Here is an 18,573-nt window from a genome sequence, read left to right on the forward strand (position 1 = left end):
ACACTTGTGAAGATTACAGCCTAAGACACAGGCCCACCGGAAGACTGAGGTTCAACCAGAAGATTATAGAACAGCCCCCCTCCCTTACACCTTCCTGCCACACCAGCAAAGCTCCAGGAGTGACCTAGCAATAGCTTTTAGCAGAAAGATCTGAAGTCTGGGAGGAAGAGTGCTTTGGGAAGTCCAAAGTCAAGAGGGTAAAACCACAATAAGAAAATGATAGGAACTTGGATCCTGTGGCACCTATAGTGATAGCAAACACTAAACACAGCCACCCTATAGCCAGACTGACATAAATCCTGCACTAAACGTCTGTTTATCTCAGTTCCCATTACCCAAATGAACATGGTCAAAGTTCAACGAAACAGTATCCGGGATGTGTGTCAATTATATCTCAATAAAACTTGGGGGTGGGAGGGCAGATGAAGAAAAATTAGAAGGCATGCCAAAAGGAAGAAATACAAATCAAACCAGTTGGAAGAGGAAAAGCAGACCGCAGAACCAGACTCAGTTATGACAGAGATGTTGGAATGATTAAACAAGGAATTAAAAATAACTAAGATGAATCTCTTAAGTCTGTTAAAGTCCCTAATGGAAAAAATAAACAACATGCAAAAAGAGATCAGTCATGTAAGTAAAGAATTGGAAGCTCTAAGAATCAAAAAGAGTGATCTTACATAAGAAGTGATCATGCCATTACCCTGCTTAAAATGAACAGTATAATGGTTTCCCATTGCTCTTGATGAGAAGTTAGATTACCTTAACACCATCCAACAGGTTCTGAAAGATCTGGCTCCTGCCTCCTGCTCTGGCCTCATCTTCCATGAAGCTCTAATCTGTCTTCCTGCCTTCCAGGCTTCTTTTCATTTCTCTTAAATGCTTTCCTTATGTCCCTGGCTTCCTGTGCATGCTATTTCCCCAGTCTAGCATTATCTTCCCTTGCCTGGTGACCGCTTTAACTTTCCCCCTTATTTCCTTAGCGAAGCCTAACTCAAATACCCAGTCTAGGTAGATCACTTGATTACAGTCCATCATAGACCTTGCCCAGTTGTGATGTTAGGTTACTTTGTGCTCTTTTAAAAAATATATATATTTTAACTTTTATCTTTTTGTGGCTTTGCTCACGTTCCATTCACAGCTCTACCATATGTAGCACAAAATGAGGACTAAATGTTTATGTGCATTATAAAAGAAGGAATAGATTTCTTGCAGGTATCCTAATGAAGTTAATGCTTATCAGTTGCAGATCATTGGAGACGTAGTTTCAGTAAATATGTATTAATTCATTTAGAAACTATTTGATGGCCTCCTACTCTCTGCTGAGCACCCTTTTACCTTTGGGGGAGAAGACAACGAACAAGGCTCTACTCCATGTAGTTCACTGGAAGGATACAGTCATGTAAACCAACAGAAAATTCAAGGACACAACGTGATGGAGGTAGCCATAGGACCAGGTCACAGGTGCCTTTAGGGGTGAAATCCTGCAGAATGCATCAGCGGAGTGTGCGCTCTGAAGTGCAGGAATCTTTGCACTCGTGTTCGTTGGTGTGTTCCCAGTGCCTGCAAAAATAACTGGCGTTGAGTAGGCACTCAGTAACGTACTTAGGGAAGGAATGATAGGTATTCTTAAAAAAGAGGGGGAAGGATCCTAGGTAGAGGAAATAATACGTTGCCTAGACTGACATATTGCTCAAACTGAGAAAACATTCATGTCACTGCAGCTTCAACTTCAAATATGAAAATGGCTTCCTTTAGGTCATAGGGGTCTTTCTCCGAGAAAAATGGCTTCAGGAAGAAAAGGATTGGGTAGAAGGATGTGAGTTTTAAATGTATTAAGTTCAGGATACATTAAGTTATAATCTTTCACAATATTGTACACACTAAAAGTGTCCTTTCAGACATCTTCTTCTAGATTATAGTTGAGGGTTTCTAAATTCTCACAAATTTAAATTTAGTGGAATTTGAGTTCATTAGGCTTTATGACAAGATATGTTATCTAAGTTCTCATTTCTGCACCTAACACAAAATTTCAGTGTTTTTATCCTTCAGATGTAGGACAGTCACGAGTTAAAATTGCAACCTTAAAAATAAAATAAGTGCATTTATTACTCTATTTGTAAGTGCTAAAAAAAAAAAACAAATCTAGCACTTTTGTTTTCAGAATGTCTGGTTTTGTTTTTTTTTTTTTTCTGCCATTTCTGCCAGTAACCAGCAGGTGGTGTCACACAATTTCACATTTGTGTCCTATTGCGGTTGTGCCGTTTGGTTTCCAAGACTTCCACCCCACACCCCAACCACAGACACTCACACACAACATCTGATGGGGATGAAAGTCTAAAGGAGGACTGTATCTTATCATATCGTATCGTATCGTATCGTATTGTATCGTATCGTATTGTATCGTATCGTATATATCGTATCGTATCGTATCGTATCGTATCGTATCGTATCGATTTTGCTTCATTTCATCTTGTTTCATTTCATTTCATTTCATTTCATTTCATTTCATTTCTCTGATTTAAATCTATCTTGACTTTGCTTTCAGGGTAATATTTTTCTGCACATGCACTGAGGCACCTTTTTATAATAGAGACACCGGTTCACATGTAGTAACTCTTTGGTCACTGTATCAACATTATGGGAAAACACTATTCATAATCTTCACTTCACAAATGAGGATACTGTGGAACAAAGGGGCTGGGGAATGTCCCCCAAGGTCACAAGATTAAGATTTAGGCATCTGGCTGTGGAGCTCACAGTGTCAGTCTCTGTTCTGAAATCACCACCCCCCCCCCCGACCCCCCGATTTGATTTTATACTCTCAGCACATATTTGCAGCCAACACTTGGTGTTCCTTTACTTTGATGCTATTTGTTCAGCTCCTGAGTTCAGGTCTCGGCACTTATACCTTACATAAGAAATGTTAACATAGAATGAAACCAGAATATCAAAGAACTGTAAGTCAGATATTGTCTGTGTGTGGGGAATGATGACACATTTCACATATATGCATCGAATTTTAGTGCTAAAACACTGTAAGTTGTTTGCCTTTTGTTTTACTGAGAAAGAAACTTAGGCCTCCTAAGGAAGCATTGAGTTATGGTAGTCACACAGAGGAGATAAAGAAAGAGACAGTCTGGTAAAAAAAAATGTGGGAACATTCATTTTTGGAGGCCCTAGTAGGTATAGAATAATGCCCATTGTTGGCAGACAGGCATGTGGAAGGTCTGAGCTTACCAAGTAAGTGCACCTCTTTTTTAAATGCCAGATCTTCGGGGCGCCTGGGTGGCGCAGTCGGTTAAGCGTCCGACTTCAGCCAGGTCACGATTTCGCGGTCCGTGAGTTCCAGCCCCGCGTCGGGCTCTGGGCTGATGGCTCAGAGCCTGGAGCCTGCTTCCGGTTCTGTGTCTCCCTCTCTCTCTGCCCCTCCCCCGTTCATGCTCTGTCTCTCTCTGTCTCAAAAATGAATAAAACATTAAAAAAAAAAATTTAAATGCCAGATCTTCTATTTATAGTGTCATGGGAACAGGCGAGGCTGAACTAGCAGGCAGGAAAGCTAGCATATGAGAACCACACCTTCCAGTGAAAAGAAAAAAAGGGGAAGGGGGGAAAGGTAGAAACTCATAGTCAGTGTTACCAATTTTATTGTCAAGTTTACACAGTCAGATTAAAGAAAAAAATTAGATATAGGGAAGATTTGAATATGGTGAAAAATAACCTCATAGTAGACTCATTGAATTGCCAGAATGTTTTAGGAGTTTGAATGACTAGACCCAGATCTAATTTTAAACTAGCAGTGTAGAATTAGAATCATAGTTAAATTTGTGGTTTGCCATAATTTGAACTTTGCATTTTTTGATTAATCTACTTTAAATTAGTCAACATTCATGTAATGATCAATCATTCCCAGAAATTCACACTTGAATTATAAATGATAAATGTCATCAGGTATCCCTTCTTTAAATTAAAAATCTTGGGGCGCCTGGGTGGCGCAGTCGGTTAAGCGTCCGACTTCAGCCAGGTCACAATCTCGCGGTCCGTGAGTTTGAGCCCCGCGTCAGGCTCTGGGCTGATGGCTCAGAGCCTGGAGCCTGTTTCCGATTCTGTGTCTCCCTCTCTCTCTGCCCCTCCCCGTTCATGCTCTGTCTCTCTCTGTCCCAAAAATAAATAAACGTTGAAAAAAAAAATTAAAAAAAAAAAATTAAAAATCTTGTATTTTTTTTGTCTTATCGCAAAAACAAAGCAAGTTCACTGCAAGAAAAAAGGAAAAAATAAAAAAATGAATTGCCTCCAATGTTAATTCCCCAAGTAACTAATATTACCATCTTAGATTATATCCTTACAGATTGTATTCTTTCATGCTTGTCTAGTAAAATACCAAAGAAATGAAACAACAAAAAATCAGTCACAAGTCCATTTTCTATTTTATCCATCCAGACCACATAACACTTTCTTCCCCAAAGTGGTAACTGAAGTGTCCTTTTTCATTTTATTTTCTATTTACTAAGCTCATACAGGTATATCTATATTGATACACATATCCAAGTGCATATATTTTCATGAAAATTGAATCATGAACTATTTTTAAGCAAAATGTACGGTAGATACATTTGCAATGAATTAACAGCCCTGCTTTACTCTTTGTAATATTGTTGTGCTATTACTAGTGTAGGTAATCAACGATTTATTAAACTACTTCCCAATCAATGAATATGCCAATGGTTGCCACCTTTTTACTTTTACAAGGTGTGTTCATGTGAAGAGCCTTGTGTATCATATATCGCTTTATATTTTCCTACTGTCATTTCAGTAAGAGACATTTCTAATAGCAGTAGTGACAACAAAAAAGAATTAAAGTAGCTGACATTTCCTGCACACTTATGATGTGCCAGATTTTATGCCAAATTCATACTAAACCGTCACAGCGTACCTCTAAAGAAGGTAGAGTTTATAATTCTATTTTGTATTTGAAGAAAGTAATAGTTGAGGAGCTTGCTGTAAGTCACAGAAAAACAGCGAGTATTGGAGCCAGGATTCAAACCCAGGCCATGTGACTGGGAGGCCATCGGAGGACATAACAGTACAGTTCACCGGTATTTTATACTGCCCTGCCCCATCTAGAAGAATTGCTGGGGATCAGGGTAGATACCAGCAAAAATGGTGGAGTACGAAATTCCAAATAAAAGCCTCCTGGTATTAGGGTGAGGAAATGGGGCTCATTCAGAAAGTATTATCAGCACTTTATGGTGCCTCCCTGGAAGACATTTGCAAAAAGCTTGTCTTTGTATGTTACCTGACTCAGAATTCTCCTGGTGCAAAAGTTGCTACCGGGGAGATGTCACTGAAAGTATTTATAGGCAGATGTTTTAGTTGCTTCTGCCTGAGGTGACGGATAACATTTGGGACAAACAATGGTCTAACCAAAGAGTTTGAGAGGAAGAGCTAAGGAAGAATTGTACAAAAGTAGTTTCAAAAGCACTGACATGTATTTTGGAATCTAAAAGTCCACGTGTATGCACAGAGCTTTGTGAACACTCAATAAAGACCCGAGACAGTCGGTTAAGCGTCCGACTTCGGCTCAGGTCATGATCTCACGGTCCGTGCGTTCAAGCCCAGTGTCGGGCTCTGTGCTGACAGCTCGGAGCCTGGAGCCTGCTTCCGATTCTGTGTCTCCCTCTCTCTCTGACCCTCCCCCGTTCATGCTCTGTCTCTCTCTGTCTCAAAAATAAATAAACATAAAAAAAAAAAAGACCCGAGAAAGCCCTAAACTTTCACCTCTTGAGGCCCTACAGAAGCAGAAGGTGTATGTATGCTAAAGCAGGGTTGTAAACTACCTGGCTAAAAGTTGAAGACATATCCCAACCTGCACACAGAGCCACTTGGCAAAGACTGAGGAAATTTTTTGTTCCAGGTATTTAAGGAAAACTGTCTAATCATCAGATAGCCACTATGCTAAAACAAACAAACAAAATCCCAAAGAACTCAGTGGCCCCAAACAAAAAGAATCAGACTTTACAGATTAAGTTAAGAAAAGTCACTAGGGGTGCCTGGGTGGCTCAGTCGGTTGAGCGTACAACTCTTTATTTCGGCTCAGGTCATGATCTCGCGGTTCACAAGTTGAAGTCCTGCATCTGGCTCTGCCCTGACAGCTCAGAGCCTAGAGCCTGCTTCGGATTCTGTGTCTCCCTCTCTCTCTGCCCCTCCCCCTCTTGTACTCTGTCTCTCTCTCAAAAATAAATAAAACGTTAAAAATATTAAAATAGTAAAAATAAAATACCTATAAATACATTTAAATAAAAAAAATTTAATGCTTATTTTTGAGAGAGGGAGAGACAGAGTGTGAGTGGGGGAGGGGCAGAGAGAGGGAGACACAGAATCCAAAGCAGGCTCCAGGCTCTGAGCTGTCAGCACAGAGCCCAATGCAGGGATTGAACCCACGAACCACAAGATCATGACCTGAGATGAAGTTGGATGCTTAACCGACTGATCCACCCAGGCGTCCCTAAATCTTTATGACCTTGAATTAGGTAACAATTTCTTAGGTATGACACCAATTTGTAATCCCTATTCAGAAAGGATGCCCATTGCCGACATTCTCTTCAACACTAGCGTGGTATAAATCTTTTGAAGTTTGCTAACATTTTGGTGACTATATTGTTTTAAAAAGGCATCTTGGGGCGCCTGGGTGGCTCAGTCAGTTAAGCATCCAGCTTCGGCTCAGGTCATGATCTCACAGTTCGTGGGTTCGAGCCCCGCGTCGGGCTCTGTGCTGATCACTTGCTCAGAGCCTGGAGCCTGCTTCAGATTCTGTGTCTCCTTCTCTCTCTGCCCCTCCCCCGCTCACACTTTGTCTCACTCTGTTTCTCAAAAATAAATAAATGTAAAAAAAAAAAAGAAAAATAAAAAAGCATCTCATTATTACTTTGTTTATATTTCCTTAACTGCTAAGGAAGTTAAATATATTTTCCTATATTGATTTGTCATTTGCATTGCTATATTTTGCATGTGTGTGTGTACGTGTGTGCGCATGCATGCGTTTGTGCAAGCACATGCGTTGGGGAAGATGTGGTTTTGCTTGTGGATATGTGGGGTTTTATCTGTCTTGTTTTCTGTTTAAGTATTCTCCTGTACCCAGTTCTCAAAAGAATACGTCTTCACAGTCGTCTAAAACCTTGCACTTTGAGACATGAAAGGGCAGTGCGTTTCTGTAAATGTGTTTTTTAATATTGACTTAGTAGTAGGTGAAGTAAATTTACTTTTCTACCTTTTATTCCTGCTACTACCATCATATTCCTAGATGCATTCACTCATGATGAAAGACTCACTGCTATTTTGAATTCCTAACTCTATTGCAGATGAGAAGAAAAAGCTGCTTTATTTATCCTCAGGGAAAGCAAAAAATACAATAGTATACAAGTTTAACATATGAATGAACATTTCTTTAACATTTTAACTCTTTTAATTTAATGTGTCCCCTATGTACAAAATTAAGCTTCTATTGGATCTCTGATAAAACAGGTAATTGCAGACATTTGACTGCTGATGTTACAGCTTACCTCCTGAGTTACTGCTTTCTTTTTACTTAATCATTATGACTTCCCTGACTACTGGCAGAAAAGCTCTGCAGTGAAAGGAACTAAATTATTTTTTAAATGAACAGAGTACAAAATATTCCTTAAAATGTAGTGATTTGCATTTTATAAGATTTAGGGTTTAGTTGCTTGTTTTATTTTCTATAGATTCTAAGCTTCGTTATGAAAGAAATTATGTCCTCATGACGCTAAGCGATCCAGAATTAATTTCATATTTAGGTAGCTATACTTAGAATGAAGAACTTCTTAATCATAGTTCCATTGTGATCACTGGTGTGGATGATTGGTCCATTGCTTAGCGTGTTTTAAATAAACGATGAATAAATGCATGTGAGGCTTTGTGTGGGATTTTTTAAAAATAATGTTAATGCATGATGGATCAATTTAAAGTACCTACTTTCCTCATAGGAAATTCTACTTCAGTGATCACCACCTTTGTACCCTTAACAGTATTCAAAAGAGAAAAAGGAGATTCATAGCAACAAAAATGAAAACTTAAAGCATTTCAGAGTTATTACTTCAAGAATTATAACAGCCATTTGTGATAATTAACTTTGCTCTGTTCTTCCAGTTTTTTTTTTTTAAGTGGATACAGTGGCAGTGAAAGTAACTTTGAAAAAAGAATATTTCCAATGCTGTCTTGTATCTGTTGATGTTTTTGGTTCCTGTCTTTCTGCAGGAGTCACAACTGTTCTAACAATGACAACTCTAAGCATCAGTGCTCGGAACTCCCTCCCCAAAGTGGCTTATGCAACCGCCATGGACTGGTTTATTGCTGTTTGTTATGCATTTGTGTTCTCTGCCCTAATTGAATTTGCAACTGTTAACTACTTCACCAAAAGAGGATGGGCTTGGGATGGGAAGAGTGTAGTCAATGACAAGGTAAGTGAGAATCCCCTAACAGATTTAGTTTATAACAGACATGTTCCTAAAAATTGACATTAAAAACATTCAAATGTAAATTTGTGTGTGTGTGTGTGTGTGTGTGTGTGTGTGTGTGTGTGTGAATCATATTTTTTTTAAAGTATGCTTTTGCCTGAAATCCTTTAGGAGTGCTTGTTAGAGTATGACTTCTGTTGAAACCACTCCCTAGCATCTGCTGAGCTCTGACTGTGTGTCAGGCACTGTGCTAAGTTGTTTACATATGTTCTATCACGTAATCTTTACAACTTTATGACTAGTGTCTCTTTTTAATTCTCATTTTTCTGATGAAGGAGCTAAGGCTTAGTGAAGTCATTTACTTGCCCAAGCTCACACAACAAGTTAGTAGCTATATGTGATGGCAGATCTGACCATGAAGTTCATGCTCTTAAATACCACACTGCTTTATAATAAAGAGATTTGAAAAGAAAGTGGACTTTAATTTACCTGTTGTAGAATCTCAGGCTCTATCAGCAGTTGAGTTACCTTCACCTACCCTCATCGCTGTTGCTTGGATAGAAAGGTTCAAGCGACATTGTTATCTCTTCCATGTTGTATGGAACAAGTACTTAGGTGCTGGAATGCTCAGAAAGTTTAAGTTGCTCATGTAGTCTATCAGACTCATTTGTTTTTAAGATTAATTTCTTTGGGAATTGTTGGTGTCCATTTTTAGGTTTCAAGTACTGAAGCTAGTGGAAGTTTTGAGCATTAATGTAACATCTGTTCCCTTTCTTATTTAATGGATTATTATTCATCTGCATTAAGAGGAAGCTTTGGCTGTATCACAGTGAGATATAAAGTATTCTTAATAGTTAAGTTCTACTTGGAAGGCTCCTTTTTAACAATATATCTATTAAAATGCTTCTTCCATTAAATTTGGAATAACATACTTGGTGATTTTACTTCTTTGTCAGTTATTTAAATATAATTTTTTCTCATTTCTAGAACCATATTGCAGTTTAAGCATACAAATGATTGATGTTATAATTTAAAAGTCTTGTTCTTTTTCCTAATGTTGTAAACTGTAAGTTTTAATAAGTGCTGGTTTATTTCATTTTATAAGCAACGTTTTGCATACTAACAGCCACTGAGTAAATATTAAAGGGAATCCAATTAGCTTTCTATGCTTAACTTCTAGGTTATTTCAGCATTTCCATTACATTTTATTATTGATTTATGTTTTCATTTTCCATATAATGTACTGCTTTTTCATTGCTATCTATGCAGTTACTTCTTTTTAGTTATATTAGTTACACATGCGCTTTCATACTAACTTTTTTTGAAGGTGAAATGCCAGATGTATTTATAAATGCCAGACATGTTTATAAATATGTCACAAAAGATAAATAGTGGTTTGTGGTAAATTGTCCATATAGATATTCATTGGTATATCACTTTTTAATGCTATGAGGGTGCCAATCAAACTGACATTGTGATTTGGCATATCAAATTGACATTGTGATTTGGCATATCAAATAAAATATCTTCTCCCTGTACTTGGAAAATAAAAGTACCTATAAATGCAAAAAACCCATTCATGATGATGCATTCTAAAAGCAATTACCTAGTACTGAGGAATGCTGGAATTAAGTCAAACCACATATCAAATCACACAGAGCAAAGATAAATCCAGGACAAAATCATTGATGTTCTGATCTCATCTGCAAGAAAACAGCTAACAAATGTTATATTGTTTCAGTTCTAAGTGGTTGGAATTCAGTGGTTAATTTGAAGGGAACATTGTATCAGGCACGTTGCTTGTTCTTACTTTTCCATAGCTAGGCCCTTGAGAATTTTTTGTTGAATAAAGAATCTAAGAGTTTCTTTTATGAAGTCTGCACATGTAACACCAAGGAAAAACTTCATTGCCTTCACGGAAAGAATGTTCAGTCTTTACAATGGTGAATTTATCAGTGGGTACTCAACCCAATTTCATGATTCAAATGAATTTTGGGAGGTGCTCCCTAAACTTCGCTTGGAAATAACCACATTCTTAGGACTGAAAGGAAATCGAGTGCCCCAAACTAGCACATCTGCCTGAAAAAATATTTCAGTGCAGTCTACTTTCAGGCTTCTCTGCTTTAGTTTTCCTTAAGAAGAAATTTTTTTAAGTGGAAAATGATAATTTGCTTGAATTATAGAATTTTTGTCCACTGCCCATATTGGTGTCCTTCCAGTTTTATCAGACTGGAAAAAGTCCTCAGCTTTTGAAGTTGGTATCATAAGTCAATGCAGTTCAATCATCTGTCAATAGAAAGAGCACATGAAAAGTTCTTAAACATTTGTAAACTGGCAAGTACTAATTTGCATCATAAGAATAATAATGACTCAAAGATGCATACCACTAGCGTATGTTTGAAAAAGGAAATACACATTTAACATACAATTTGTATGTAGATTGCACTCTGTTGATCTTGAAAGTTAGTTTTTGCAAATACATAAATCCACTCCATTCATATTCAAGCTACATTTGAGCCCTCTGTTAGAAGATGTAGCCTACCTACTGTGCTCTGTGATCTTGGACAAGATGTTTTACTACTTTTAGCCTCAGGTGTGACACTAGATTACAAAACTTTTCACTCTAAAAGCATAGTGCTGGATCAAATGTTCCATCTCCAGTTGTTATTCCTTTCCATATACAGAAAGTATCTTATTATGAAATTCCCCAAGTTCTTCTGGAAGCTTCCCTCACAACCAACATTCTTCCACTTGCCCAAGACTAATTCTTCCACTGCAGCTCTCAATCTCTTTCTCTCTTGTTCTTTTCTCAGCCTTGAAGCATCAGTTATTGTTTTCTCATTTCATCAAGGCCATCTTCTCCTTTCCAGCTGCCTCCTTCCTTTCAGTAAGGAGTATGCTTACTCTGTTTCATTTACCTTGGAGGCAAGAACTCTCTCTAGGTCCTATGTCACCCATTCCCCCATCTTCAGATTTTACCATCTTCTTGTCCAATTCAAGCTTTTTGAAAGCCGTGCTACGATGTCTGTGTTCTCACTTTCAATTTAATTCCCAGCCCACTGTAATCTGATTTCCTTTTCATGTGTTGTCCTGTAACTGACGAACACCAATAACCTCCACGTTTTCAGATCAGATAATAATTTTTCATTTTCCTCAAGGGATCCCCATTCAACCCATTGAATATTGTTGGGCTTCAGAACTCCATTCAGGTGCAAGTCAGCAGCATTTCTTTACAAGAAGCCTTCGAAGAGCAACTTCCTGCCCTCAAATCCTGGCCTGGCAGCTGCCTTTATTCATTCTATTCTGAGAGTCCCTGCCCGAGTTCACAGTAGATCCTGTCTCCCTAACATCTGCTCTTGTTTACCCCCAAAGACAGTCATTTGGCTTTATTTTATTGTTTTTGGTTTTACTATTCACTATGTGATTCTCACTTTAAGGGTTTTATAGATAGTATTTGTGGGAATGTCTACAACACTAAACAGTGTCCACCCATTTACTGTCCCCATTTACTCGTCCTGAGAACAAATGTCAATCTTCAGGAAATTTCTGAACCCTGCACCCCCGAAATGATTCAGTCCCATTTAAGTGTGTCTAGCACCCTGATTTTTTACATTAAATCCTTTATTACAGTTTGTAATTGTATATAATGCCTCATCTCCTTCACTGATCATTATAACATGTCCATGTTTATTTCAGTAAATCATTCACTGTTGGCCTTTTGCACTGGGTCTTGTGTGTATTAGTTGCTCAGTAAATATGGTCTGAATGAATAAAGTACAGCCCAATCAAATCTACAGCTCATGCTTTTATAGTGTCTATAACTGTACCCCATACCTTTCTTTTAAGTTCTAGGATCATATATCCATCCTATTCCCTAGGCATTTCTATATGACTCTACTATCTCAATCTTTACATATCTTTTTTTAAATAAAAATACAACAAACAAAGATAAAAGCTTCTAAATTGATTTTGTATATTTCCCCTGCCCACATTTCCTTTTTTAAATCTCTGGCAAAACCTAATCTCACATACCAACAATTTGGAAATACCCCTTAACATCTAACCTGTCATCACATGGTGCCTATTTTCTTGTCCTTGTCACGGACTATGCCCTTGCTCAGTGTTCTCTGAGAACACTGTCTCTAATCATGTCTCCCTCCAGTCCATCCTCTACATTAGTGCTAGGGTCATTATTCAGCTCTTGAGTGAACTGTTGAAATCTTAATGCTAATTATTGAACTCTTTAATGAATTCTTCAAGTTGGTCAGCTGATATCGTCCAAGTACATAACTTTCTCATAAGTTTGTTTCACATGTTGAGTTACTTGTTGTTTTACAGATGTCTATATTTTAGCAAGAGCGTTTGCTCAAGTTATTACTATTATTATTCATTGTGCATTACCACCATGTGCCTAGGAATATCTCTGTGTTAGAAATGAGAAACTGCAGGGACATGTGGGTGGCTCAGTTGGTTAAGCATCCGACTCTTGCTTTTGGCTTCAGTCATTATCTCACTGATTCCTGAATTTCAGCCCCAGGTCGACTCTGTGCTGATGGAGCAGAGCCTGCTTGGGATTCTCCTTACGTCTGTTTCTGTCCTTCCCCCACTCATGCTCTATCCCTCTCTCAAATAAACAAACAAATAAATAAATAAAAACCTTAAGAAAAAAAAAAAGAAATGAGAAACCATAGATTTGTTCCCATAAAGTTACTTACTCAGGATCGCATCGAATAAGTGGTACATCCAAGATCGAACACAGATCTGAAGTCCATGCTTGTGTTCTTCCTCTAGCCATTAAACCATCCCCCAATATCCATGCTGCTACACATCTCCATGACATTAGATTCCTCTTACCAAAATGCCCCCTCCTTCCTTCTGTAACTGATGAATTCCTACTTTTTTCTTCATATCCACCTGATTTTACTTAACACTGAAACTTTCTAAGTGAATCCAGTTACTGCCCTCTATCATCTTTCTGCAGTACCTGACACAAATTCATTTTACGTGACCTTAGTAAATTATACTTTTATCATAAATTTGTGTTTCTAACAGTAGGTTACATGATCTAAGAAGATAGTAGTATTGTCACACTCATCATTTTCTCTGCTATAACCTGGAATAATAGCACATAATTTATTTGAATTAAATTTAAAAAATAAATAACTCTAATCTCTTGAGACTGATTCCATTTTTAAATCTGAGTCAGTGGTTCTACACTGGCCAAGAAAAGCATATTCTCTGGAAACACATCATATATTAAATTACTTAAAACACAGACTTAGTTGAGGCACCTGGGTGGCTCGGTCGGTTAAGTGACCGACTTTAGCTCAGGTCATGATCTCACAGTGCATGGATTCGAGCCCCGTGTCGGGCTCTGTGCTGACAGTTCAGAGCCTGGAGCCTGCTTCTGATTCTATGTTTCCTTCTCTGTCTGCCCTTTACCAGATCCAATTCTGTCTCTCTTTCTCTCTCAAAAATAAATAAACACTAAAAAATTAAAAAAAAAAAAAGATTTAGCAACATAGTATGCAAACTAACATGAAATGTGCCATTGTTTTGTGATTCACTCCATGCAATCCATAGAAAACATCACATTTCAAGTGTTTTCTTCATTTATTTGCATTTTTCAACATCCTGCCTTGTTCCAAAAGCATTTCAGGCAGTTTACCAAAAGAATGCATGCACTTAACTATTGTAAAATAAAATATAAATAGAAGTAAGATATCAGGATGAAGGAAAATACAATGCAAATGTGTCCACCGTTTGGGCCAGAACATTAGCTATAGTCCATAGCTAGAGGAGTTGAGCTTTAAATTCTGAGCTTCTTGGCTGCCAAAGTAAACCATGGGGTGGGGGGCGGGAGTTACTCTTATTTGTAATCAAAAAATGGAAGCATAGATTTTCTTAGAGAAAATATTTTCCTACATTGAATTCTTTAAAACAATATCATATGCGTTTTATATTAGGGAAAGCTGGGTACTATTGAAAGTAATGTCAACATTTTCCCAATAAACTCAGTAATGAATTTCATATTGATGTCTCTTGTAGTCCCCTTCAATAAAAGCTGAAGGCATTACATTAACATACAACTCAGTGAAGGCAATTCTTCAAGGAGCTAAGCTAATATGGTCCAAGTATATAGCTTTCTCATGGCCCAATTTAATCCAAGGAAAGACTTTAGAGTACTTAGAGAAGTGGATGGACTGTATAACCTTCAAACAATCTTCTGTAAGTATCACTTTTCTCAGTCAGGATGGTTAGCAGACAGTTAACAATAGCATTATCTGACCCAGGAGCATGTTGTTGCTTTACAAGAAATGGGCTGGCTAGTAGCCACAATGACTGTAAAAAAAACAACATGGTATATAGAAAGAGCATAGATTTGCCACTCTGGCAACCTTGGGTTTTTTCCAAAGTCTGTCTTATCTAGTGTTACATTTATGAGCGCTCCCTTTCCTTATTCTAAGGACAGTATCTGTGATTCTTTCCAATTCTGCAACCATGTGATTATTATTTTTATTCATATCCCAGGTCACTATGCTAACAGATGTCTATGTTTTAGCAAGAGCATTTGCTCAAGTTATTCACACGTTATTTTATCTATTACTCTAAGGAAGCTGAAACTGGTTTGCCCCATGGTGTAAGACATTTTGATTTCTACAATCAAGAATTTTCCAGACTTGAAATTTTACATGTGTTCAGACATTCTAATGAAGTAATAAACTCAGAATATTCTGAATCCTATAAAACATTGTTTAAAAAATAGAAAATGTAATTAGTATGTGCTGTATTTACTTTTCATTCCACTTCAGCTACAGCATCAACAAATTCTATAGTAGCGTATTTTCCTCTTTTTCCCCAATTAATGTGTAAAAACACATAACCTATTGATTTTGTGATTAGCCATATTTTCCCCTTCCCACTTAATATGAGTCTCAATTACAAGCAAAACAACTTCCACAAACATGTGGAATGGTAAAATTGTGGACTTTCAGGATAATTACATAATAGAATTATAGAACAGACTATGGGAATCTAAATTTTATGAATCTCATAAATACTATACTCTACAAAATAACTTTATATGTTTGTATACACCGTATACTTTCTAAATATATATTATTTGTCCCAGTGATCATTCTAGTACATGTCATTCATGATAAAGCAAACATTTTTGAGCCTCTTCTGTGCCAGGAACTATGCTAGCAGCTCGGCACTGCACAGTCTGTGCTCTCAAGGAGCTTACAGTCAAGTGGAAGAAAAAAGATAAGTGAAAGAAGTGTACATGCCACTATAGAGACAAACACTAGGGTGTCGTGGAAGCCCATGGAAAGAGTAATGATTGCAGTAAGAAGTAATGTTTCAATACATGTGATTTTGAGCTGAGTTTGTATAAAATGGATCTAACTAGGGGAACAGCATGGGTTGGTAATCAGTTCCTGGCTCAATTGTGGTATCATTCACAGGTTAGGGAATAAAGGAGAGTGTATAGAATTAGGTTGGGAGTGAAAGTAACCTGTAATCATTTCTGGATATTTTGCGTTTTGATTACCTATGGAATATGTAGATAGAGAAGTCTAATGAAACATAATGGGTGATAATTCTGGTGAGAGGTATTAGGTCAGTCATCTGCATATTGGTAACAGAGCCATTCAAGAGTCACTTAAAATTAATAGAAAATAGCAGTGGGTAGAAGTTAGCAGTGAATACGGCAAGGTGATATCTTCTGTAATGGCCTAGCGTACTAATATTTTTTAGTACTATCAATAGTAGATCTATGAATTACAAAGAATAGTAATAGAATATATTATGGGGACTTAATCTGTATACTCTCCTTTAGCAGATCTAAGAATTGTAAGTCAGCTATCAATTCAATAGTATTTTTTCTCTATATACGTGATTTTGATTTTAAATAGATAGGAGCAATTTGCTTTACTGTATATTTGTGATAATTACTTTCAAATGGACTGAGGGGAGTTATTTTATAACTTTGTAAGACTTTGTAAGATCTACGCCAGAAAGGCTTCACTGGGCTATGGCTAAGAATTGAGAAGTTTTAGTACCATGGGAGTGCCCTGCGCTTCGTTCAGTGAATTGGTAAGAAATTACAAGTGCCAACCACTGGGTTTTGACTAAACATAGTACTCAGGACTCTTGCACTTTTGCTTGCTATTGGTTCTGAAAATAATCAAGTTTCCAAGTTCCTAGAGAGTATTTTGAAGCCAAGCCATCATCTTGTCAGGTACTAAGCTTGCCTCCGAAGTTCATACTTATATTCAGAAATTGAAGCCATTCTTTGAACAATGAAGAAAAAATAAGATGAAATTTTATTCTTAGTAGTTAAGTCAATAAAAGTTACAAATACACATTAAAATTATTTTTAACACTGCTTATGATAATATCCACAGTATTGGGATGGAAAAAAAACCCCAGCAACATACAAAAATATTTGAGGGTGTTATTTGGCTGGTACATTCTGGCACAGCCCTTCTGGGTATTTACAGCCAGTGTTTGTTCAGGTTGACCAGAGTATCTGTTTTGTTTTGTTAGTGCCCCTGCTTCAGAGTTTGTTAAATAATTTAGCATCACCTGTGGGTTTGTATACAGTTGAAGGGTATTAAGTCAGCCAGGAAGGGTGCTGGTGAGAGTACAAAGTCTATCTGTAAACGCTTCTTGCAACAAAGGACATTTACATTTATGTTTCTTTGTCAAAATGTCTAAACCTTGCACCATAAATCCTGACCTAACTTAAATGTCCCTCTTCCAAGATACCTTTTTTGGGTTCCTCCATGCAATGTTTATGTCTTCTTTCAAAGATATAAAATGGATCTTGTAAGCCAGTAATCAAGATTTTGTAACTGAGTTATACCCATTCCTACTCTCCGCTAAGAGACTGTGCTTTTCAATGTGGTTTGAGTATTCACTTGCGCACTTAATTCTCACAGTGGTTCATTATGGCTTTGGTATAATTATCTCCCTGTTTCCAAACTAGAAGCTGAAGCAGGTAGAGGTTAAAGAATATTCTCATGGTCAGTCCAAATTCTCTATAAGTGCCATTTGAGATTACTTTAAATGATATCTAGGTATATTCGAAATAATGATAATATAAACCCTGTATGTTACATACTTTATGGTTTAAAGGGTCTTTTTAGAAGATTGACCTAGTGATATAAACTAGGAATTTAGGAAAGAGTGTACTCCCAAGTTTCAAACACCTTCTCCAAAGAGTAATATCACATAGTATGATATTTAAAGCAGAGGTTTAAAGTCACACACATGGGAGTTTTTGTGCTTTTTCAGCCACTTAACAGACAGGAGACCTGGTTATATCACGAAACCTCTTTAGCCTCTAGTTTGAAATTTGTAACATGGGGTTAAGTATCGAACTTACCTCCTACTCAGTAGTGATGTTTTTTACAAATAATACTGTTAGTCTTAACCCTCCACCTGACACATCCTAGTGTTCAGCACGTGTTACCATCTCACTGTCAGTTACATACTTGGAAATTCCCCTGCATTTGTAACATGGGAACTTTGTGTGCCATTGCAGAAGAAAAGCTGTTTTATAGCTTTCATAGTGGTAGACCCTCAACCCCTTTCCTTTTATAATCCAGCCACATCTGGAAGAATGCCTTATCAGCTAGGGAAAGAGAGGAGGGAGAAACCTGATGTCAGTAAAGGACAGGAAAACCAGGCCCGTTTTTAGATCTTCTGGGCTCCCTGAGGACCTTTCTTATCTCATTTTACCTGAACATTTTGAGAATTCTTTAAAAAAATTTTTTTAATGTTTATTTATGAGAGAGAGAGAGAGAACATGAGGAGGGAGGGGCAGAGAGAGAGGGAGACACAGAATCTGAATCAGGCTCCAGGCTCCAAGCTATCAGCACAGAACCTGATGCGGGGCTCGAACCCACGAACCGCAAGACCATGACCTGAGCCAAAGTCAGACACTTAACTGACTGAGCCACCCAGGCGCCCCGAACATTTTGAGAATTCTTAATTGAAAATAATTGATATTGGAAATTCTGTTCTAGGCCAATTCGTCCTCTAAATCTGTTGATTTACACTCTTCACTATTTTGGATAATTCATAGCTGGCTCAA

At 37.5% G+C, this 18,573-nt stretch overlaps 1 protein-coding gene across 5 annotated transcripts in view; it reads left to right on the plus strand.

Annotated features, from left to right (window-relative positions):
* The window catches only part of GABRA2 (gamma-aminobutyric acid type A receptor subunit alpha2), a 127,491-nt gene that overhangs the window by 100,258 nt on the left and 8,660 nt on the right, over positions 1-18,573 (plus strand). For 3 of the 5 annotated variants that reach the window (XM_045474182.1, XM_045474186.1, XM_045474183.1), the window contains 2 exons: positions 8,272-8,474; positions 14,520-14,699. In XM_045474182.1, coding sequence (XP_045330138.1) covers positions 8,272-8,474; positions 14,520-14,699 — 383 coding nt within the window. The remainder of the gene's footprint in view (positions 1-8,271; positions 8,475-14,519; positions 14,700-18,573) is intronic. The other 2 variants (XM_045474184.1, XM_045474185.1) reach the window with 1 other exon arrangement.

The sequence above is a fragment of the Leopardus geoffroyi genome, chromosome B1 (genome assembly GCF_018350155.1).
Source record: "Leopardus geoffroyi isolate Oge1 chromosome B1, O.geoffroyi_Oge1_pat1.0, whole genome shotgun sequence".
NCBI lineage: Eukaryota > Metazoa > Chordata > Mammalia > Carnivora > Felidae > Leopardus > Leopardus geoffroyi.